Source organism: Xiphophorus hellerii, chromosome 15 (assembly GCF_003331165.1).
Source record: "Xiphophorus hellerii strain 12219 chromosome 15, Xiphophorus_hellerii-4.1, whole genome shotgun sequence".
Lineage (NCBI taxonomy): Eukaryota > Metazoa > Chordata > Actinopteri > Cyprinodontiformes > Poeciliidae > Xiphophorus > Xiphophorus hellerii.
Genome location: NC_045686.1, coordinates 5,863,131 through 5,886,077, shown reverse-complemented (window position 1 = coordinate 5,886,077; position 22,947 = coordinate 5,863,131). Strand labels below are relative to the sequence as shown.

General features: G+C 47.7%; 1 protein-coding gene across 2 annotated transcripts in view; it reads right to left on the bottom strand.

Moving 5' to 3' along the window:
• The window catches only part of cfap61 (cilia and flagella associated protein 61), a 30,053-nt gene that overhangs the window by 2,217 nt on the left and 4,889 nt on the right, over nt 1-22,947 (bottom strand). For both annotated transcript variants that reach the window (XM_032584833.1, XM_032584832.1), the window contains exons 9-21: nt 22,031-22,070; nt 21,482-21,618; nt 21,277-21,403; nt 20,717-20,794; nt 20,440-20,646; nt 20,241-20,369; nt 18,315-18,442; nt 17,017-17,109; nt 16,753-16,921; nt 15,263-15,440; nt 14,362-14,654; nt 13,568-13,895; nt 12,911-12,993 (exon numbers count right to left, since the gene is read on the bottom strand). In XM_032584833.1, coding sequence (XP_032440724.1) covers nt 12,911-12,993; nt 13,568-13,895; nt 14,362-14,654; nt 15,263-15,440; nt 16,753-16,921; nt 17,017-17,109; nt 18,315-18,442; nt 20,241-20,369; nt 20,440-20,646; nt 20,717-20,794; nt 21,277-21,403; nt 21,482-21,618; nt 22,031-22,070 — 1,990 coding nt within the window. The remainder of the gene's footprint in view (nt 1-12,910; nt 12,994-13,567; nt 13,896-14,361; nt 14,655-15,262; nt 15,441-16,752; nt 16,922-17,016; nt 17,110-18,314; nt 18,443-20,240; nt 20,370-20,439; nt 20,647-20,716; nt 20,795-21,276; nt 21,404-21,481; nt 21,619-22,030; nt 22,071-22,947) is intronic.

Below are 22,947 nucleotides of genomic sequence, written 5' to 3'. Positions count from 1 at the left end.
GTTTTGCTCTGCGGCTGCGGCATTTTGGTGTCCAAGTGTGTTGTGGCTCTGCGTGCGTTCAATAAAGTTTAAGAAGTCGCTGTTGCCTGTAACTTTGCTCTATTTTGGATTAAAATGAGTGGATCGTCTGCTGTATCAGCTGTTGAGAAACCTGAAAAGGATAAAAGAGCGATCGTTCTCACTGAGAAAGCTCTCACAAATAAAATTGAAACGATCCAAACAGAGCGGGAAAAGTGTGTAAAGAAAATGAAAGGTGTAATATCATCCCTTAAAGAGCTAATGAAAGATGATAAAAATTATTCACAAGTAAAATCACTACTGGATGAGTTAACACACCTGTTTCAAGAGGCCATTATATTGCATGAATCTTTGCTGTCTTTAATTCCGCTTGATGAGAAAGATAAACAAAATACATGGTTTTCAAGTATCACTAAATACAACAAAGGATTTATTGAGGATGTTGAAATATGGCTTTCTGAAACAAATAAATGCTCAAGCAGGTCATTCTCTGACATGTTACGGTCACAGGAAACTCCATTAGGAAAAGAAGTGGAGGTTCAAGAACAAATGGAGCCTCAGTTATCTGCTAATCTCCAGCATGACATTCAAGATGATGTGTTGCCATCAGACAGTGTTTCAAATCAAGGAAGCAAGTCAAGCTCCAAAGTATCATCAACTTCATCTGCACGTCTCAGGGCAGAAGCTGAAATGGCTGCTTTACTCACACGTCAAAATATGCTCAAAGAAAAACATGCTATTGAAGAACAAGAGGAGCAACTTAGGAAAAGGAAAGAACAGCTTCAACTTGAAGCAGAAATAGCTGCAACTGCTGCAAAAGTGAATGTGCTGAAAATTGGATCTGCAGTACAAAGCTCAGTTTCACGGAAATCTAATGGAATGGAATCCTATTTTAAAACAAAAGGAAATGCTGTTGAAACTCTTAATGCTAATACTTTTGTTCCACAGACAAAGAGAAATACAGTTAATGAAAACGCAGAGTTTCAAATAAAAACAGTACAACAAAAAGTGACAAAGAAGAAGTTTGCACCTCTTCTTGGACCTTCTCATCCTGTAAGCAGAACAATATCTAATATGCCTCTGCAGCAAGCTGCTCAATCAGCAACCAATGAAAATCTGTTATCCATTATGGAGAAACAAAATGAATTAACTTGCATGTTGGTTCATCAACAAAGTCTTTCTTCACTACCCAAAAGAGAAATTCAACCTTTTGATGGCAACCCGCTTCATTTTCAGGCCTTTATGCGCTCATTTGAACAGGTTATTGAATCAAAGACTGGTGATCCTGACGATTGCCTGCATTACCTCGCACAGTACACTAGGGGGCAGCCCAATGAACTTGTCAAAAGCTGTCAACATATGTCTGATGGTGGTGGATATGTAAAAGCAAAGACTATGCTGTATGAGCATTTTGGAAATGGACATGTTATTGCATCTGCTTACCTGAATAAAGTTCATTCGTGGCCATTGATTAAATCAGAAGACGGAAAAGCTCTTCAGGCATACTATTTGTTCTTACGTGGGTGTTGTAATGCGATGGAGGACATTCAGGATCTTTCTGAATTAAACACACCTGCTAATATGCTTGCTGTGATTAAAAGATTGCCATATAAATTAAAAGATAAATGGCGAACAGTAGCATGTGACATCCTCGAGAAGCAACATCGAAGAGCAACATTTATTGACATTGTTTTCTTTATTGAGCATCAAGTCAAAATTATTACAGATCCTGTCTTTGGAAACTTAATTGATGCTCCATCAATAAATTTATCAGCCAAGAGTACAGATGGAGGGAAACGTTTTTCTGGCCCAAGAACAACAGGAAATAGCTTTGGCATTACTACCTCTGCTGTTGAGAGAAATAATCAAGACCCTCAGACTGATGTGAAGATTTGTTTGTTTTGCAGAGGTGGACACAAACTGGAGTTATGCTCTCTGCTTGAAAAGAAACCTCATAATGAGAAGATGTTATTTCTTAGAAGAAATGGCGTCTGTTTTGGTTGCCTGTGTACAGGGCATATCAGCAAAGAATGCAGAAAACGTCTTTCATGTAAAATCTGTGGTTTCAGACATGCAAGCATACTCCATATTTACAAGAAGAATGAAGTTCAATTTGATGCTGAAGCAGTGAAATCTCTTGACACAGTTCAGACTAGTGGTCTTACTGGGGCCGGTGAACAGGACTGCAAGCTTGCCATCGTGCCAGTCAAGGTGAAATCAAAGAAAGGTCAACGGACATTGGAAACATATGCCTTTTTGGACCAAGGGAGTTCAGCATCCTTTTGTACAGTGGGTCTTTTGGATAAGCTGAATCTCATTGGAAGAAAAACAAAGATTCTCTTGCGCACCATGGGACAAGAGAAAGTTGTGGACAGCTTCATTGTACCTGAACTTGAAATTGCCGGATTGGACAGCGACATGTATTATGACATGCCCGACCTCTTTACTCAGTACAAAATGCCTGTAGACCTGAGTAACATCCCAAAGCAACAAGATCTGGATATCTGGCCACACTTGAAGCGCGTTCATTTGCCAGAGATCAAAGCACAGGTGGAGCTTTTGATTGGCATGAACATGCCCAGAGCTCTTGAACCTTTAGAGGTCATTAGGAGCGAAGGTGAAGGACCTTTCGCCATTAAAACTGTGCTCGGCTGGACAGTGAATGGGCCGATTGACCGAGAATGTTGGGAAAGAACGAGTGGTCTGTCAACTGTCACCATGAACAGAATTTCTGCTGTTACACTGGATTACCTATGGAAGCAACAATTCAAGATAGATTTTCCTGAAAGCAGCCATGATGAGCAGATGGGGCTGTCGAAGGAAGACTCTAAATTTCTAGAGTTGGCCAGTAAGACAGTAACCTTGTGTGATGGACACTACAACATTGCCTTGCCTTTGAGAGACAGAGACATAAGGATGCCTGATAACCGCACAATTGCTGAACAACGGGCTTTAAGCTTAAAGAAAAGGTTCATCAGAGATAAAGACTTCCACAAAGATTACATTGTGTCAGGATCTGTGTTTTTCTGTGTTTATTTAGTTTTCTGTGTCCTTAGTCTCTTCGTTGTCCTGTCCTCCCCTTGATTGTTCCCAGGTGTGTCTCGTCTCTGTGATTACCCTCCCGTGTATTTAACTCCACCTGTGTTCTTTGTTCTTCGTCGGGTCCTCGTCAACGTCAATGTTAGCTTCTGTTCGTCGTCGGTGTGTCTCTGTGCGAGCTGCCGTGTACTGGACTTATTTATTATTAAAACACCATAATTCATCTTACCTGGGTCCGCTGCGTCTGCCTCACCACCAACAACTCATGACAGAAGGACCCGACCAGACCGATGGTGAGACAGCAGCTCATGGCCCAGCACGACCCGGAGGTATGGTTCCAGCAGCAGTTGGAGTTGGCTCAGCGGGATCTCTACAGGGACGTTGAGATCCTGCCATCTCCGCTGCTGCTGGAAGAGATGGGACTGGTGTCGGACTACACCCTGGCGATTAGCCAACGCCAGATCCTACCAGTCCCCACCCCAAAGCCCTCCGGATTCGGCCCCCGCCGTTACTCACGCCGGGGGAGACAGCGACGTGAGCCGCCGGTGAACCCGGCCCCTCGTCGCTTTCCGGAGCCGCCACCTCCACGGTCAGCCCGGAGACAGCGACGTGAGCCGCCGGTGGACCCGGCCCCTCGTCGCCTTCTGGAGCTGTCACCTCCGCAGCCGTTTCCAAGGCTTCGCTGCGGCTCGCCCCCGCGGCCGGTTCCAAGGCTTCGCTGCGGCTCGCCCCCGCGGCCGGTTCCAAGGCTTCGCTGCGGCTCGCCCCCGCGGCCGGTTCCAAGGCTTCGCTGCGGCTCGCCCCCGCGGCCGCTTCCAAGGCTTCGCTGCGGCTCGCCCCCGCGGCCGCTTCCAAGGCTTCGCTGCGGCTCGCCCCCGCGGCCGCTTCCAAGGCTTCGCTGCGGCTCGCCCCCGCAGCCGGCCCCGAGGCTCCGCTCCGGCTCACCTCCAGCCGGCGCATCCGAGGCCGAATCAGCCGGCGTTCCAGCCGGCGCACCCGAGGCCGAATCAGCCGGCGTTCAAGCCGGCGCACCCGAGGCCGAATCAGCCGGCGTTCAAGCCGGCGCACCCGAGGCCGAATCAGCCGGCGTTCCAGCCGGCGCACCCGAGGCCGAATCAGCCGGCGTTCCAGCCGGCGCACCCGAGGCCGAATCAGCCGGCGTTCCAGCCGGCGCACCCGAGGCCGAATCAGCCGGCGTTCCAGCCGGCGCACCCGAGGCCGAATCAGCCGGCGTTCCAGCCGGCGCACCTTCCGAGACTCCCAGTGTTCCTTCCGAGACTCCCAGTGTTCCTTCCGAGACTCCCAGTGTTCCTTCCGAGACCGAGACTCCCAGCGTTCCTTCCGAGACTCAGACTCCCAGCGTTCCTTCCGAGACGACTCAGACTCCCAGCGTTCCTTCCGAGACGACTGAGACTCCCTGTGTTCCTTCCGAGACCCCCTGCGTTCCTCCTGAGACCCTGACCTTCTGCGTTCCTCCTGAGACCCTGACCTCCTGCGTTCCTCCTGAGACCCTGACCTCCTGCGTTCCTCCTGAGACCCTGACCTCCTGCGTTCCTCCTGAGACCCTGACCTCCTGCGTTCCTCCTGAGACCCTGACCTCCTGCGTTCCTCCTGAGACCCTGACCTCCTGCATTCCACCCGAGACCGAGACTCCCTGCGTTCCACCCGAGACCGAGACTCCCTGCGTTCCACCCGAGACCGAGACTCCCTGCGTTCCACCCGAGACCGAGACTCCCTGCGTTCCACCCGAGACCGAGACTCCCTGCGTTCCACCCGAGACCGAGACTCCCTGCGTTCCACCCGAGACCGAGACTCCCTGCGTTCCACCCGAGACCGAGACTCCCTGCGTTCCACCCGAGACCGAGACCCCCTGTGCTCCACCAGAGACCCTGCCTCGGGGGGCTCGTCGTCGCCGTCTGTGGGCGGCCCCCGGGACTCATCGCCACCTCCAGCGCCGTGGACGGCCGCCGGACCGCCTCCGTGGTTCCCGCCTCCAGCGCCGCGGACGGCCGCCGGACCGCCTCCGTGGTTCCCGCCTCCGTGGTTCCCGCCTCCAGCGCCGCGGACGGCCGCCGGACCGCCTCCGTGGTTCCCGCCTCCAGCGCCGCGGACGGCCGCCGGACCGCCTCCGTGGTTCCCGCCTCCAGCGCCGCGGACGGCCGCCGGACCGCCTCCGTGGTTCCCGCCTCCGGCGCCGCGGACGTCCGCCGGACCGCCTCCGTGGTTCCCGCCGCCGCGGACGACCGCCAGACCACTTCCGTGGTTCCCGCCTCCTTTGCCTCCGCCCACCCTGTGGGTAGTTTTTTGTTTGTTTATGGACTCTTGGCCCTCCCTGTGTTTCCGCCCACAACGGTGGGTTGTTTTTTGTTTTTTTCTGAACTCTGGCCCCCCGTCCAGCGCCCCTCCGCCCACCCTTGTTGTGTTTTTGTTTTTTGGGCGTCTGGTAGCCGCCCTTGAGGGGGGGGTACTGTCAGGATCTGTGTTTTTCTGTGTTTATTTAGTTTTCTGTGTCCTTAGTCTCTTCGTTGTCCTGTCCTCCCCTTGATTGTTCCCAGGTGTGTCTCGTCTCTGTGATTACCCTCCCGTGTATTTAACTCCACCTGTGTTCTTTGTTCTTCGTCGGGTCCTCGTCAACGTCAATGTTAGCTTCTGTTCGTCGTCGGTGTGTCTCTGTGCGAGCTGCCGTGTACTGGACTTATTTATTATTAAAACACCATAATTCATCTTACCTGGGTCCGCTGCGTCTGCCTCACCACCAACACCTCATGACACATTGCCTTTGTGGAAGATCTTTTATCCAAAGGTTATGCAAAAAGAGTGCCAATCACAGACTTGGAGCGCAGTGATGGAAAGGTTTGGTATATCCCTCACCATGGGGTGTACCATCCTACCAAGGAAAAGATCTCCGACGTGCTGTCACTGAAAGGAGTGAAGTGGATCTTCAATCCTCCAGCTGGATCTCACCATGGTGAAGCATGGGAGAGATTGATTCATTCCATCAGAAAAGCTCTTACTTCCACCTTGCAGACACAGCATTTGGACGAGGAAGGACTTCAAATTGCTCTCTGTGAAGTGGAGTCAATCCTCAACAGTAGACCTATCACATTGGAATCCGCTGATCCAAATGATCTGGAAGCTCTAACACCAAACCATCTTCTCTTACTCGAGGCTAACCCAAACTTACCACCAGGTTTATTCCAGAAAGATGATGTTTATGCACGGAAACGATGGAGACAGGTCCAATACATATCTAATCTGTTCTGGAAGAGATGGATTAAAGAATATCTGCCTCAACTTCAACAGCGCCAAAAGTGGATGAAGATTAGACGCAACTCTGTTCCTGGAGATGTGGTCCTTATAATGGATGACTCGGCACCTCGTGGTTCCTGGATCATGGGCAGAATCACAGAAACTGTGCCAGACAAAAATGGACTTGTACGTCAGGTCTGGATTAAGACCCCAACCAGCCACTTATCCAGACCCATCACAAAGATATGCCTTCTTCAGGAGACTTCCGACCAATGAAGACAACACATTTGACTTAACTCAACTCTTGACATGACCCTTTGACTTGACTTTACCACAACTAGATGTACATCGCAGACTGACTATATTTAGGCTAAGTGCTGGTAACCTCTGGCCTATGACTGACTGACTATGGATGGACTATTTTGAAGAAAAAGGAGAAAATGACTGTTTGACTATTTGAAAATGACTTTTATGGACTTTGGAATGTGTTGTCTCAATGTGTGTTTCTATGTAGTGTATATCTTGGGTTATGGTGTAGTATGAGTAATTATTACTGTGTAATGATGTAATAATTAGGGGCCGGAATGTTGTGGATAGGTGAGGGGCGGGATCACGTGGTGTTATTAGTGATTGTAGATCACCTGTGGCGGAACCTAGTGACTTCAGTGAGTGGGTGATGGGGGAGGTTTTACTTTTTGCTGACCGCTTTATGCTAATATGGTTTTTGTCCTTGATCACTGTCTGAACCTGCGGATCCGGTTTTAATGCTTTTTTGGACACTGTTCTTGAATATTGACAACATAGACAAAATAAAGCCATCTTAACTGCATCCTGGAATGGCGTTTTTGATCAGCTGGCGCGTCAACAAGGATTCCCCTATTCAGCTGCTCGGCGACTTTGTTTGACAGTCGCTAATAAAAACAATATCAGAGATTTGTGAAATCCACATATCAACCGTAGGGGCCTGCGGTGCTGTCCATCTCAGTAATATGCATTTCTTGGCCAGAAATAAGAGGATTACAAGCAAATGTTTAGTATCTGCATTATATAGAATTTCCGAAGTATGATTAAAAAGACAGAAGGAGGGAGTTAGTGGGAACCGTTTACCAAAGATCTCTTGTATCATCAGATGAACTGCTTTCCAGAAAACTTGAATACAATTGCAAGACCAAAACAGATGAATAAATGTGCCCCTATGTATTTTGCATTTACGACAAAGATCTAAAGTATCTGGAAACATCCTCCGAAGGCGAACAGGTGTATAATAAGTTCGGTAGAAAAATTTAAAGTTCTGCTCATGTATAGAAACTGAGGTGCAGTTGGGAAAAACCCCAATACAAATTTCCTCCCAATCTGCTAGATCAAACTTCAGCCCTAGATCATGTTCCCACACCAGCTTCATAGCATCGTAAGCTGAGGAGTCAGAGCCAGATAATAAACTATATATCTTGGAGATAAGTCCTTTTGGAGATTTGGTCATGACAATTATATTTTCTAACTCTGACAATCTTGTGCGTAAGTCTCCTGTTCTCCTGAGAGAGTTCACAAAATGACGGATCTGTAGGTATTTATAAAAATCTCTATTAGAAATATTGAAATTGGTCTTAATTTGTTCAAAGGATTTAACAGAGTCAGAGTCCAGTATGTCCATAATAATTGACAGTCCCCTAGATGACCATTCAGACAAACCAATGTTTCTAATCTCCGCTGGTAAATCTGGGTTCAAGGTTAACGACGACCAAGAAGAGAGGATGGGAGAGATATTAAGATATTTCTTCACATCTTGCCAAGCCAGCAAGGTATTATAAACAATAAAGTTGCTTCTGAGATGGGGTATTTGGTCTATGCCACTTATAAAGAAAAGAGAATTAAGTTTGCTGGGGAAACAGGATTGGGATTCCAGATCTAACCATAAAGAGTTACTTCTATTTATAAACCAATTTGAAATTATTTTAAGTTGTGCTGCCCAATAATAAAGTTGCAGGGATGGTAATGACAGTCCTCCAAGATGTTTTGGCTTAGTTAATATAGAAAACTTAACTCTTGGGTGTTTGTTGTTCCAAACAAAGCGAGATAAATGAGAATTTAGTGACTTGAAGTGTGCAGGAGATAAATAGCAGGGAAGATTTTGATATAAATAGTTAAGTCGCGGGAGAATATTCATTTTTATAATATTGATTCTCCCTAAGAAAGAAGTTGGCAGGGGAGCCCATTTTATTAAATCGTGTTTTATCTTCTGAATTAGAGGTGAATAATTAGCTCCAAAAAGATTATTCAGATCAGGTGTAACAAAAATACCCAGATACTTGAAGCCTCTCATAGACATTTGAAAGGGAGATTGCATGAACTTTTCTGGGGGGATGCCGAAAGGGGTGGCGACAGATTTTCCTAAGTTGATTTTGTATCCTGACAAAGCACTGAACGTGGCCATAGATGCCAAGATAGCTGGAATTGATTTCTCAGGATTGCACATATACAGAAGTACATCATCTGCGAATAGTGAAATTACATGATTTCTACCGCCTATATTGATTCCAGATACATCTGGATTAGTCCTGATAATCTCGGCCAGAGGTTCAATAAACAATGTAAACAGTAAGGGTGAGAGGGGGCACCCCTGCCTACAGCCCCTATGAATCTTAAAGGGCTCAGACATCAAGCCATTTGTGTTAACTGAGGCTGTTGGGTCTGAATAAAAGCTTTTAACCAGGTTGATGAAATTTGGGCCCAGACCGAGTTTATGTAACACCTGAAAAAGAAACTGCCATTCAACTCGGTCAAAGGCCTTCTCGGCATCAAGGGAAACAATTACTGCAGGCTTTTTGTGAGTGTTAAGGTACTGAACAACATTAAGAACGCGTCGTATATTGTCTGTGCCATATCTCATTTTTATAAAACCTGCCTGATCTGGGTTTATTATTTTAGGGAGGATATTTTCCAATCTCCGGGCCAAAACTTTTGCCACAATTTTATAATCAACGTTAAGCAAACTAATAGGTCTGAAGGAGGAACAATCCAGGGGACTTTTACCCTCTTTTAAAAGAAGACTGATGGAAGCATGTCTCCACGAGGGGGGGATGCCATTTCTCAAAATGTCATTAACAGCGGGCATTAATATTGGTTGAATCTCTGGCCAAAATGACTTAAAAAATTCCAATGGAAACCCGTCAGGTCCAGGACACTTTCCGTTTGGCATAGATTTAATTGCAGCCCAAACTTCCTCCGGAGTGATTGCAGCATCTAAAAAAGCATGATCCTCTCCCGTGACAGAAGGTAGAGATATATTGCTCAAATAGGAGGTGATATCTTCTGGGTCAGCCATGTCTGTATTGTATAGAGATGTGTAAAAATCCCGGAAAGTGCTGTTAATAATTATTGGGTCATATGAGACGTCTTCGTTTTGCGTTCTTATCATATTGATTAAGCGACTATTATCTTGATTTTTCAATAAATGAGAAAGCATGTGACTGGACTTATTACCAAATTCATAGTATTTCTGTTTAGTATAAAGTAGTAATTTCTGAACTTGGCGGGTGTAGTCTATATTAAGCTCAGATTTAACAGCCATTAGTGCCTTTAAATTTGACAATGTTGGTGATTGTTTGTGTATTTGTTCTAGTCGAATCACCTCTTTTTCAAGGTTATTTCTTCTCTCCGCTAGAGCCGCTTTTTGGTGAGAGCAGTAAGAAATAAGATGGCCGCGCAAAGTAGCTTTTGCTGCATCCCAGATCATAGCAGAAGATACAGGAGAGTTTTTGTTGTCAAGCCAGAACTGCAATAGGTTATTCCGGACAAAGTTGCAAAAGGATTTATTATCTAAAAAGGAGGTATTGAATTTCCAAGTGAAAGTTCTAGGCATACGTAATACTGGATCAACACTTAAAAATACTGGTGCATGATCTGACAAGACTATGGGGTCTAAGTTACAACTTTGAACTGAGTGTAAAAGTGACTTGGGGATAAAAAAATAATCCAGCCTGGAATAAGAGTTATGGGGATGTGAATAAAATGTATAGTCCCTTGTTTTAGGATGTAAATGTCGCCAAATATCTATCAAACCAGTATCTGTGCATAAGTTTTTTAGGACAGCTGAAGCTTTCGGGTTCGGCAATTTCGCAGAGGAGGACCTATCCAGAGATGCGTTCATTACGCAGTTAAAGTCACCAGCCAAAAAACCAATTCCTTTGCAATGATGGTTAAACAATAAGATCATTCGTGACATAAACTGAGGCGAGTCATCATTAGGAGCGTATACATTGAGAATAGTTATATGTTGTCCATGGATCGACCCTGTAATTAGAATAAATCTCCCCTCTGAATCCTTCTCCTCATGCTCCAGAATAAAAGGAAGATTCTTGTGTATGAGAATGGCCGTACCCTTCTTATTTTGTGAATGGGCGGAAAAATATACATTACCTACCCAGTCCCTTTTAAGTTTCAAATGTTCTGTAGCAGATAACCTAGTTTCTTGTAATAGTGCTATGTCAAGTTTATTTTTTTTCAAGAAAGACAAAACCTTCTTCTTCTTGATCACATGACCCAGTCCCTGTACATTCCAGGTAACAATCCTAAGAGAGCCAGACATACAAACTATAAGGGCAGAAAACAGCTCTTAAACACTGGGTGTCATATTTGAATAGGTTGGGCTGTACATAGACATTTGTGTATGTATAAAAAAGAGAAAAAACACATTTAGGTTCCTGACATTTAACATAAAAACAAATAAAATAAATAAAATACTGAATCTGCAAACAGCAGCATTCACCCTCCCCTATCCTGTCCCCAAACGACAGAAAAGAACAACCCAAAAAGATGTCACTAACGTTTCCAAACAGCATACAACTCCCGATTCTAAGTTCGATCACAGCGACAACTGGATGCTCAAAACACCATCCGTGGTCCAGGCAAAAATAAAAAAATAAAAAATAAAAAAATAAAATGAAATAAGATTTAGCCACACTGAGAGGCCTCCCAACATAGTAAGTTCAAAAAGGAGAAAAAGTGAAAATGTTTTTTAGGTCTCAGCGTGGGTATAAAGTCCATCTTCCTCCAAATTTCCTGAATAAAGCAGGAAAAAAGAAACAATAATAAACAGAATACCTCATTTAAGCGAGTCCAGAAATGCAGCGGCAGCCTCAGATGTATCGAAAAAACGGATTCGCCCCTCATGAAGACATCTGAGGCGAGCGGGATAAGCGAATCCACGGTATTTGTCGCGGCGGATCAGCTCCTTCACCACAGCACCAAATTCTCGCCTTCTCCTCAGGACCTCCGCCGACAGGTCGGGGTAGAATCTCAGTTGAGAGCCGCCATGGAATATGTCACGCTTCTTCTTTGCTGCATTAAGCACAGCCTCTCTGTGCGAATATCTCAAGAAACGAACCAGGATACTTCGTGGTGGTTTATTCGGGGCCGGAGCAGGAGCTAAAGCCCTGTGGGCCCGTTCGATCTCCAATGCTGGATGATCAGCTGGTAAACCGACCAAGGTCGGTAGCATTTCTTGGAGAAAGTCCACAAGAGGAGTGTTGCCCTCTACTTTCTCTGGTAAGTTAATGATTTTTAAGTTTTTACGCCGACCACGGTTCTCCAAGTCATCTATTTTTAGCTGTAGCTGTTCCACTATCTTCTCCATGGCGGCTATGCTTGTCCCGTGGGCGCCGAGGCTGTCCTCTGTCCCGGAGATTCTCCCCTCGGCCTCCTCCATGCGTTTTTCCAAGTCCGCCGCTCTGCTAGAGAGCAGCGACAGGGAGCTCTCGACCGAACCGACAGAGGCCTTTAAATCGCCCAGTGCGACATCAATAGTATCGAGTCGGGTGCCGATGGATGCATCCATATCTTTCATCCGGGAGGCCAACGACTTTACCTCAGATAAAATCAGCTCCATTGTAGTTTGGTCGACTAGCTCCGAGACGCTAGCATTAGCCTCACCCTGACTTGATTCCTTCGGAACGGTTTTCTTCTTGGTGGAAGAACCCGGCGGGGAAAAAATTGGGAAATCTTTTTCACGTTGTGATCGAGGCATCCCCGAAATGTTTCAAAGTAGACAAGAACGAGTTTAACTGGAGGAAGATGTAAAATTATTTTTAGCCTGGAGCGGAGAAGAGCCTCAAGCGTCCATCTTGGTCCGGACCCACGTGATCTCCTCGGTCTTTAACTTTCTAACATTATCAGAAGCCATTAATATTACCAGGTATATACTGTAGATGTGTATAGCGGTTAGCACTGCTAACTAGAAAGTTAGCTGCACTAACCCTGAAGCACAAATCATGTTGCTGTTTAGCTAAAGCTAACGTGCTAAATTCAACAATGTTGATGCCAACTGAATTAAGGAGAACATGATGAGTACCAACAAGAAGGTTCTGGTCAGACGTTCTGAAGTAACATTTATAGTAAATACTTTTGGACATCAACTTTTTAATTTCACTTGAGTTTCTATCAGGGTAGATTTGCTGCTACCGGTTTGGGTCATGAATCAGACTCACCACAGAGCGCTTTTAAAGCCCTGTCCTGGTGCTGGTTAGGTAGATCTCCTCCCTGGCGGCTAATGAATGAAGAAGCAGCCGGTTCAGGTAAAGTGGACTAACCGAGTCTGACAGGAACTCACCAGCTGGAAACGACGGCTGGTCTGGTAGCTGGGACTGGGTTTGGTCACATGCAGGAAGTAAAATCCACCAGGAAGAGTTGCTCCTGCAGACAGACGGGGACAAGCTGGACATTACAGACGGACAGGAGACCCGAGCCTCAGGCCGGGTCCAGGAGAATGTGGAGACGTTTAGCCGAGGTTTGGTTTCTGTGATTGAATGACAGCAACAGCAGCAACAACAGGAGCAGCAACAGTAACAACAACAACAGTAACAACAACAACAGCAACAGCAGCAACAACAACAACAGCAGCAGCAGCAACAACAACAGCAGCAGCAACAACAGGAGCAGCAACAACAACAACAGTAACAACAACAACAACAGCAGCAGCAACAACAACAACAACAACAGCAGCAGCAACAACAGCAACAACAACAACAGTAACAACAACAACAGCAGCAGCAACATCAGCTTCCTCCCACTCAGCAGCTCTCAGTCTGTGGCAGTGAAAGGTCATGCTGCGTGTTGCTGCGGGTCAGGAGGCCGGCGCTGAGTGGCTGTTGTTGTCTTAGTGGCGCTCTGAGCCGCCAGCGCGTGGGCGGCTGAGAGGCCGAGAGCTCGCTGTTCCCACCCAGCGCAGAGACCCTGGACGCGTTCTGAAAGGAAGCGGGAAACGAACCTCGGATCTTGGGCCGACTGTAGAGCGGGACGAGCGGCTCGGGCTCGGAGGGCGGGTCGGCCGGCGCCTCCCGGGTCGGGTCCAGCAGCTCCAGCAGCGCCGCCGCCACGTCACGGCCCACGTCTTGGGAGCTGAAGTTGGCATGCGACCATTCGTCTGCGTAGTAGCTGCAGGAGAACCTGGTGAGCGGGCCGGCGCCGTAGATGGAGGCGTCGCTTGTCAGGAAGCGGCTGTTAATCACCAGGCGGCCATCGAAGGGCAGGAAGCAGCCGCTGATGCTGTGGAAGGAGTCATAGTCCACTCCCTCACTGGACAGGTTGAGGAACACCTGGAGCAGGACGAGAAGAGCATCTTAAAGAAGAAAACATCTCTAATCCATTCATTCAGATGATTCTGGATTCTAGTTCATGAAAACACAAAATTCACCGAGCTAACATCTGCTAGCATTCTGAGCTAACAGCTGCTAACACCCTGAGCTAAGAGCTGCTAGCATTCTGAGCTAACAGCTGCTAACACCCTGAGCTACCAGCTGCTAGCATTCTGAGCTACCAGCTGCTAACACCCTGAGCTACCAGCTGCTAGCATTCTGAGCTACCAGCTGCTAACACCCTGAGCTACCAGCTGCTAGCATTCTGAGCTACCAGCTGCTAACACTCTGAAACTTGAGCAGAACATTCACAGAGTCCAGCTCAACATTTAAGCTAGTTCTGAAAAGCCAGAACCGGTCCAGTAGCGGTCCAGAAGTGGTCCAGTAGCGGTCCAGAAGCGGCCCGTGGACCAGAGGAGAAACTCACTGCACACTGCAGCCTGAGCGGCTCGGAGTCGCTGGTGAAGGAGACGCGGGCGATGGGGTCGGGATGCTTGCCGTCATTTATCTGAGCCAGTACACAGTTCTGATGGACCTGGACCTGGGCGCCCGTCATGGCCGCCGCCACGGCTCTGTCCACGGCCGAGTCTGGGAAAGGGGCGGGGCGGGGCGGCGGGGGGGGCAGAACCAGGTGGATCCGGGATCCCTGGACACCGAGGGAGAGCAGGGTCTGGACGGTGACGTAGACGTCCAGGGTGTTTCCGTAGACGACGGCGTTATCTGGGGTCAGAGGTCAAACATCGGGGACAGACGAATCATTTCCTCCTCAGGTTAGTAATTATTGGTAATCACTAATCAATAAGTCTGAAGGAAGGAAGCAGCATGGAGGACAGGATGGTCGCCGTTACAATCCGACTGTTAGCTACAGCATCAGTAGCACTTTAAAAACAGATTTAATGGTTTAATGCATCTGTGGATTTATTTTTAATATTGAATAAAAAGGACTAAAAAATCTGCAGAATGAGCCATTTTTTAAATTCAATTAATCATCAGGATAATCAATAACTAACCATTAGCTTCAGCCTCATCAGACCAGGAAGTGGACGGTCTAGTTAAATCCCAGAGGCCACGGTGCAGAACCAGAGCACAGCGTCACCATGGCAGCCACAGAGCGTTTATTGAAACATTTAGGAACATCTGAGCAGAAAGTTTTTCTTTTGGGATCAGAGCCGTTAGCTGCTCTCAGTGAAACATGAAGCTGCTGATGTCATTAATCCGATCAGCCAATCAGAGAGCATCATTCCTTCAGACTGATGAGACTGGAAGCGGTCGCCGCGTTCACACAGCTCAGCGCTTCCCGCTGCTCCTGCTGGGAACCGGCAACTCACCCTGCAGGTCCACAAAGTTCTCCTGCAACCAGCGGCGGACGGCAACGGCGTCATGGAGGTCGTTGATGGTCAGCAGGTTGGAGGGGACGGGCCCCGTGTATCTGCGGCAGGACCAATCAGGATCCAGCTGGCTGTTGGTGACCGGCTGGGAAACATCAACTCCGGTGGGGCAGGGGAGCTGCAACGGCAACCGGCTGGTCAGGCAACGAGAGACATGGCAACAAAAACCTTCTGAACCAAATAAAGTTGCTGCTTCAGGACAAACTGGGAGCTATGAAGCATGTCCAGTATGATCAGGGCGAGAGCTGGAGGACAATAATATTAATATTATTAATATTCATCATCTGGTTCTCCACTAAATACGCTCAAAATAAAGTTATTTCTGTCTGAGGGTTTCAGCCTACAGGTGGCGCTATGCTGAAAAAACAGGGAAAACTCCAAAACAAACACAAAGAAACAAATAAAACTGAAACATTACGGAGCCCTCTAAGGGACATGGGGAAAATGTTTCTTTTGCGTTTCCTCGCAGTATGTTTAATGCAATATTTGCTGTTGATTGAAAATCAATTTATTCACTGCATGTTTGTTTGTGTAGGTTGAGATGGAAACGACCTTTAACCTTTCAGAGCTGTCAGATGATTTATTACCCGTGATAATAACGCAGAAATAGTCCAAATAATTTTGATGTATTTGTTTTTCTTTCCTACTTATGAAAAGTTTCTGTTTATATCAGAGGTTCGTGGTGCCTTTCTATCCTGAAGAAAAAGATATAAAACTTCAGATATTCCACAACGAGATATTAAGAAACATGGAAAAGCCGCATGAAAACCTCATATAATAGCATAAAGTATTATGGCCACCATAAGAAAGGCTTACAGTATTCAGTCATAACACATGAACATGGACATTACTGCGAGGGAACGGAAAAGATAAAAATATCCCATGTCCCCTAGAGGGCTCCGTAAGAAATGATGCAACTGCAGAAAATAAAAGCAAAAAATGCAGCAAGCAGCAAAACCAACAGAAACTTTGGAACTGGCTCCACCTCCAGACCACCAGGGGGAGCCAACCGTTACATCTTCTGGGACCCGACTTAGGAAAGACGGGATGTGAGGAAGAACATGTTTTTACTACGCTTCATGTCTTTTTACAGACTCCAGACTCCCCCTAGTGGTCTGGAGGACTAACGTCTAGCGGAGCCACTTTGCAGCTTATAATACTCGCTGTTTTCTCTATTTGTGATATTTTTGCTCTTTTCTTTCTATTTCTGCTTGCAGCGTTTTCTGTTGCGTTTTCCCAACGTGTCAGTTTCTAAGCAGCCGATAAGCTCAGAGCTGCAAACTGTCACCAACCGACTTCTTCTGTGGTGTAAAATACCACAGAAGAAGTCGGTGGTTTTGCCTCCTTTCGGTCAGGGTTGATTTTGAGTTCCCATATTTCCCAGCAGCATGCTGGTTCCTGTGGTTCCTGTGGACCGGGGCCGGGCTCACCCGGTACTGCAGGCCCGTACAGAGGACCAGGAAGTCGTAGGCCACCTTCTGCCCGTCTGACACCAGGACGTATTTGGACTTCCTGTTGATCTTCACGATCTTCCCCTCCACCACGCGGATACAGGACAGCAGGAAGGTCTGGGCCAGGTCTCTGCTGCTGAAGGCGTGGCTGCAGGACACACGGCAGGAAGTCACTGTGATGTCACTTCCTGCCTAAGAAGGCTGCAGGAAAAAAACCAAACCAAACATCTCTAAATCCAGCACCTGGTGGACAGGAAGCCGACGTCCTTATGGTCGTAGTTTCCAGGGAAACCGTGAGTGGAGATGAGGGTGAGGTTGTTGAACCGCAGATGAGAGCTGGAAGAGGACAAGCAGAACAGAACCGGATGGAAACGGGTCCAAATGAAACAATGAGACATTCAGAGTCCTCACTCTGAGACCAGAAGCAAAAACAATATAGCAGAAATTCTGACTCATTAATATTTATTAGTGCAGAGACTCCATGTTTAGCATTGACATGCTAATTATGTTAGCATAACTTCTGATAGGCTAAGTCCTTTTAGCACAAGTCTCTTCCAGCGTCCAATCAGATCAGTTAGGAGCAGAAATTATCTGATATAAGCAGCTTCCTGGTAGCAGTGCATCAAATTTACAGCCATACCAGAAACACAAGAACACAAAGGTTCCGGTGGGAACAAATCTGCGATTAAATGAGTTAAAATGTGAATAAGAAAATCTTTGGTGGAAAAATGGCTAAAGAGTCTGAATGATTAGCTAACATTCACTGCAGTCCAGACGTTGTTCTGGCTCCAGTGGTTCCTGTCCAACATGTCCAACATGAGACCATGCTGAGGATCGCCAGCTGCCTGGTTCTGGTCTGAACTTCCAGAACCAGGTTCTGTCCTCAAGTCTGATGTCAACCTGTCCTGTAAACCAGGAAGTCGTCTGCCGCCTTCATTGGGGTTGTCATGGAAACGATCCATGACAATGGATGGAAGCGGCGCCAGAAGCAGTTCTGGACAGCCCAATGGGTGCTGGTCCGATGGGCGCCACCGGGCTCTGCAGAAAGAGCAGCAGCAGAACCGGTTCTGTTTGGTTCCATCTGCAGGTTCATTCTGAAACAGAACCAGATGGGTTCTGTTATCAGGCGACCCGCAGCCTGACCGCAGCGGGCCGAGCGGCTCCTTATCTGAGCGACCCGACCCGGTGATGAGGTTTGGGTGGAGCTGATAAGGCCCGGCGGGCCGGCCTGACCCACCTCGGCAGAACTCTAACTGCCTCATCAGCCTCATTAGAGGCGGCAAACAGCTGCTCCTCATCCTCACCTGATACCAGGACGGCGGTATCATTGTTGCCTAGCAACTATCTGCAGCAGCAGCAACTCGTTGCTCCTGCTGCGGCGCCACTTCACCTGCTGCAGCATCAACCTGCTCCTAAATCTGTGCTAAAGCTCAAAACGGACCTAAACATCCGACCAGACCCGGCCCGGTCTCCAGTAGGAACCAGGTTCTGGTTCTGGTATGAACAGCTGGGCATTTTCAGCTCAGAAACCTGAAACTCACCTGAAGCTGAGCTCCTCCAGCAGGGACAGGCCGGTGTCTGAAGCCCCCACCACCACGATGCTGGCGTTCACCCTGACCTTCGACTCCAAGGTCAACTTCCTACTGATCAGGCTGAGAGCGAACGGCGCCTGGAGGGGACAGAGAGGACAGCGTCTGGAGCCGGTTCTGATCCGGCTGGTGGACTGAAGCCTCTGCAGGCTGGGAGATAAAAAAAACTGATTTCTGCTCAACATAAGAGGCGATTGATAACGCTCCATTAGCCGTTCTGATCAGAAACACGTTTCTGATGGTTGGACACAGATTTAGTCGTCCTCGTCTGTGGACGGACTGAAGGGAGCCATCGTTGGTCCCATCATGGTGGAACATCTGCTTCGTCACCCGCCGCACCTAACAGAATGTCGTTAGCAACGCAGAGTCCCCGGGTGTAAAGCAGGCTGGGTTACAGCAACATGCTAGTTAGCCAATGATCATGCTAACACGCTAACTTCAACCATGCTTACCCCACCATGTGTCAGTAGAACCAATCAGAACTTGGTCCAAACATCTCTGTTAGACGAACCAATGATTCTTTTATTTTGAAAGTTTTCCACTGTAGTTTCCTTACAGGCAGCAGTTTGTAGATTAATAAGCATGTTTTTGATTTGCTGTTATTACTAAGATGAAGGCAGATTTTAGAGCAGAGGCAGCAGTGGGACTTCCTGATTGGCTGCTGCAGGGCGGCCAATGCAATGCCTGCATGTTTCCGTGTGATCTGCAGGAATGAAGGTGAGGAGATGATCGGATGAAAACTGATGTCTCATCTGCATGTGAGGTGGAGAAGGTGGTGTAAATCATCCTGAGGAAGAGGAGGCTGAGACAAAGCTCAGGATGAAGCTCTTATCAGCAGCTCTGCGTCACAGAGACGACCGAGTGACGTGAGCAGGGCCTGCATGGTGACCCCTGAATGTGTGGTAAATATTTAAAGGACAATAAAATAAATCAAAGCTGCAGAGACATCAGCTGGTGAGGAAGATTAGAGGAGACAAAGAGACACGTTTAAATATCAGGAAACAGTTTAATCTGGACCATTACAGACCACACAGTTCAGTCTACAGGCAGGAGGTGACTCCAGTTCACTGAGCAGGACCCGCTCTGCAGCGGCGGGGGACTAAGAAGCTAGTAGCGCTAACCCTAAAGCACTAAAAATAAATGTTAGCTGTGCTAACCCTAAGGGACTAAAAATAGTTGATATTCTGCTAATGCTAATCGCTATTCCATCCATCCATTTTCTGTACAACCTTGTCCCTAGTGGGCTATTCCAACATGCTAATTAGATGAAGACGACACTAAATTCATTCATGTGAATTTCTGTGTCTTTGTTTAGTTCTCACCTGTCGTTGTTCGTTCATGTCAGTGTTGCATTATTCTGTAAAATTAATTATGTCTTATATACTTAACATTTGATGAATAAAATTTCTTGGGAAAAGAAAAAGAGGATATGAGGAGAGGAAGCAGAATAGCTGCATAAACAGTCTTCAACCCCTTCAAAATAAGAGCATGAATATAAACATCTACCTGAAAGATTTTTAATAGTAAATGACCAAAACCTGAACATTGAACTATATCAAACTGAAAGTTTACAAAGCAACATTTAAAATTTATCAGGAAAAATAAATGCTAAGCTAAGTGTGCTAATTGAAACAAACTACCAGAAGTTGTGCTGCGAAGTCACATGACTGTGTTGCACCAATCAGGAGCCTTTTAGATAAATCTGAGATGCTGAGGATGAAGGTGAAGCTGCAGAAGCTGCTGCAGGTTCTGATGAAGGAACCAGAACCAGAAGTCCAACTCAGCATCACCTGTCACCAGGCAGATTAAGAGCTTCTCATTTCCTGGTTTTTAACCCAAAGCAGTGTGACGCCCCCTGCTGGCTGCTGCCCGGCCCACCTGTTCCTCTGTGATCCTGCGGGACGGGGCGTTGATGCCGAGCTCCTGCAGCGGGTACTCCACCTGCTGGCGGGGCCGGACCGGCACCGAGCAGTTCAGGATGAACTCCAGAGGGTGGAAGCAGGAGGTCTGAGGGGAGGGACAAAGGTCAAGCAGGTTCAGAGAGAAGGTCAGGCTGGCCCGGTTCCGGTCCACTCACCTGCTCTCCCAGCAGCGGAGAGTAGACCCGGTGGTACAGGCAGGACCGGTGGGCCAGCCGCAGCACCTCCTTCAGCCAGTGCCGGGTCACATGGTAGCAGCAGGGCTTCAGCAGGAAGTGCAGCATGTGAGCGTGCTCCTGGTAGCCATGGTGACCGAAGCTGATGAAGCTGTCGATGTCGTAGCGAGCTCGCAGGTACTCTACGTCCTGGAAGACACGGCGTGCGGTGAGAAGGGGCGGCGGCGCGTCCCGCCTGCGGCAGAGGGGGCGGGGCTACCTGTTCATCCCTGATGATCGTCACGCCGACCAGCTGCCGCTCCACCAGAACCACGAAGGCCTGCAGATGAACACCATCCTGACAGGAAGCACACACCCGATCAGAGCAGCTCCGTTTCACCACACCAAACTGAGCTCTATCTTTATTTTAACAAATAAACGAAATATTTAAATTGTTCAACTCTGCAATATTTGGCCTTGCGAGGATTTGTTGATTTTGCATGAATGTCCACAATAGTTCGCAAGACACTGGAGGGACTGAATGATATAATTTGGTAGTAAACAGATAAATACTGCATTGATTTGATTGACAACATAATGGTTAAGCAGTTAATGTTTAGTCAAGAACCCAGAGGGCTGCATAAAAAGCTGTGGTGGGCCAGATTTGGCCCACGGGCCTCGAGTTTGACACACGTGGATTAGAGTATATAACCATCTCACTCAGACACGCCCCCCGGTAGTCAGGAGACGCACTACTGAGCATTGATCCATACTCGGCAAGTCGCTTCTTCAGAAAAAAGCCGATAGATTTGTTGTTTCTATGAGTTTATCCAGACTCACCGGGTCGCTGCGGGTCCGGTAGAAACAGTCCAGATCCTCCAGAACCGAACAGGTGAGATTGAAACTGTTCAGCAGATCAGAAACAGCTTCTCTGTCTTCAGGCACCGCCTGCCTCACATCCACAGTCCTTTAACAGAGACTAGATGGTTTCCACTGGAACACTGCTTATGGACCGCCAGAATCTGCTTCCGGACCCGGCGCCTACCTGAACCTGGACCTATGGGTGACGTAGAGGCTGGTGAGTTGTAGGCTGCTAGGACGGGACCGCACCAGAACAAAGTTCTGTAACCACGGTGACTCTGGACTAGCAGATGGAACGAAGATCAGGCAATATTCCAGGTCCTGCAGGAAGCAGAGAGTCAGAATGGAATAACGATCCAGGTTGTGTGCTGGTCAGCAGGAACCTGCTGTGGAAAAGAGAAACTAAAACATTTTAAACACCCAGAGTAATTCCAGGTAATTGAACCCTGAGAACATGGTTCTGTTGGTTCTAATGGGTCTCCAGTTCTGTGGTTATACTATCTTGAAGTCGATGGGTAAACTGCAAAATCCCAAAATAATACCAAGTATTTCTAGCAATTCCTTAATATTGATGAAAAAGTTGTAGTTCCACTAGTAGATAATTTCACTTACTAACATGGGAAAGTGTCTGTTATAAGTGAAATAATCTGGTTCTTAAATCAATATTCGGTGATTACAGGCTTAAAACAAGATTGTGTCTTTTTCTGAAAAGAGTCTCTGGTTTAAAACTTACCAGGAAGTGCAGGAACATGTACGGTAGACCGTCTGTTGATCTGTGGACAGAAGAAGTTAAGTGAGTTTGGAGCCAAGCTGAGCGGAGGAACAACTGGAGGAGCAATCTGCTGCTTCTGGCGCTCCGTGGCTCTCCGCTGGGCTCCGCCGCGCCGGGTCTCTGTGGGGGGCGGCGGGCCCGGCGCCGGGCCCCCTGGGGGGGAACAGCTGGGAGGCGAGCCGTGCCGCGGGAGCCAGGTAGCGCTGCCAGCAGATGACTGATGCTGGACGGCTGCCACCGCCGCTGCCAAGCTTCAGCTGCAACACGGAGACCGGGAACGATGTCACCGGGACGGGACCAGAACCAGAACCAGAACCAGAACCAGAACCAGAACCAGTTACATCTGATGGGAAATCCACAAGGTACTACAACACACTCCATTTTCCAGTCAGGATGAGGAGATGACAGGAAGCTACCCGGGAAGGGTCAAAGGTCATCCTAAGACCACCTGAAGTCCACCAGACAGAAAACAGGTCAAAGGTCATGACCAAACCAAGCAGCTCAGCACGGTGGTGAAGGAGAGTCAAAGTCCAAATGATGCAGCGGCTCTTCAGAGAGCTGAAGCAACGTTGGACGAAAGTGTTGGACCAGAACTCCTCCAGGAGGTTCTGATGGGTCAGGAGGTTCTGATCCGCTGCTTCAGAAACCAACAGAATCGGGACAAGACAGGAAAGTTGAAGTGGATCCTGACTGTGAACAGACTTCTCCATGACCTAGTCAGAACCAGCTAAACCCAGTTAGACCTAGTCAGAACCAGTCAGACCCAGTGCTCCCAGTTCCTTCCATGATGTCAGGTAAAGGTCCCAGCCTGAGCAGATGTTTTTCCAGCTGCAGGAAACAGGAAGTGGACGTGGTTCTGGTTCTCATGGACGGTGTTT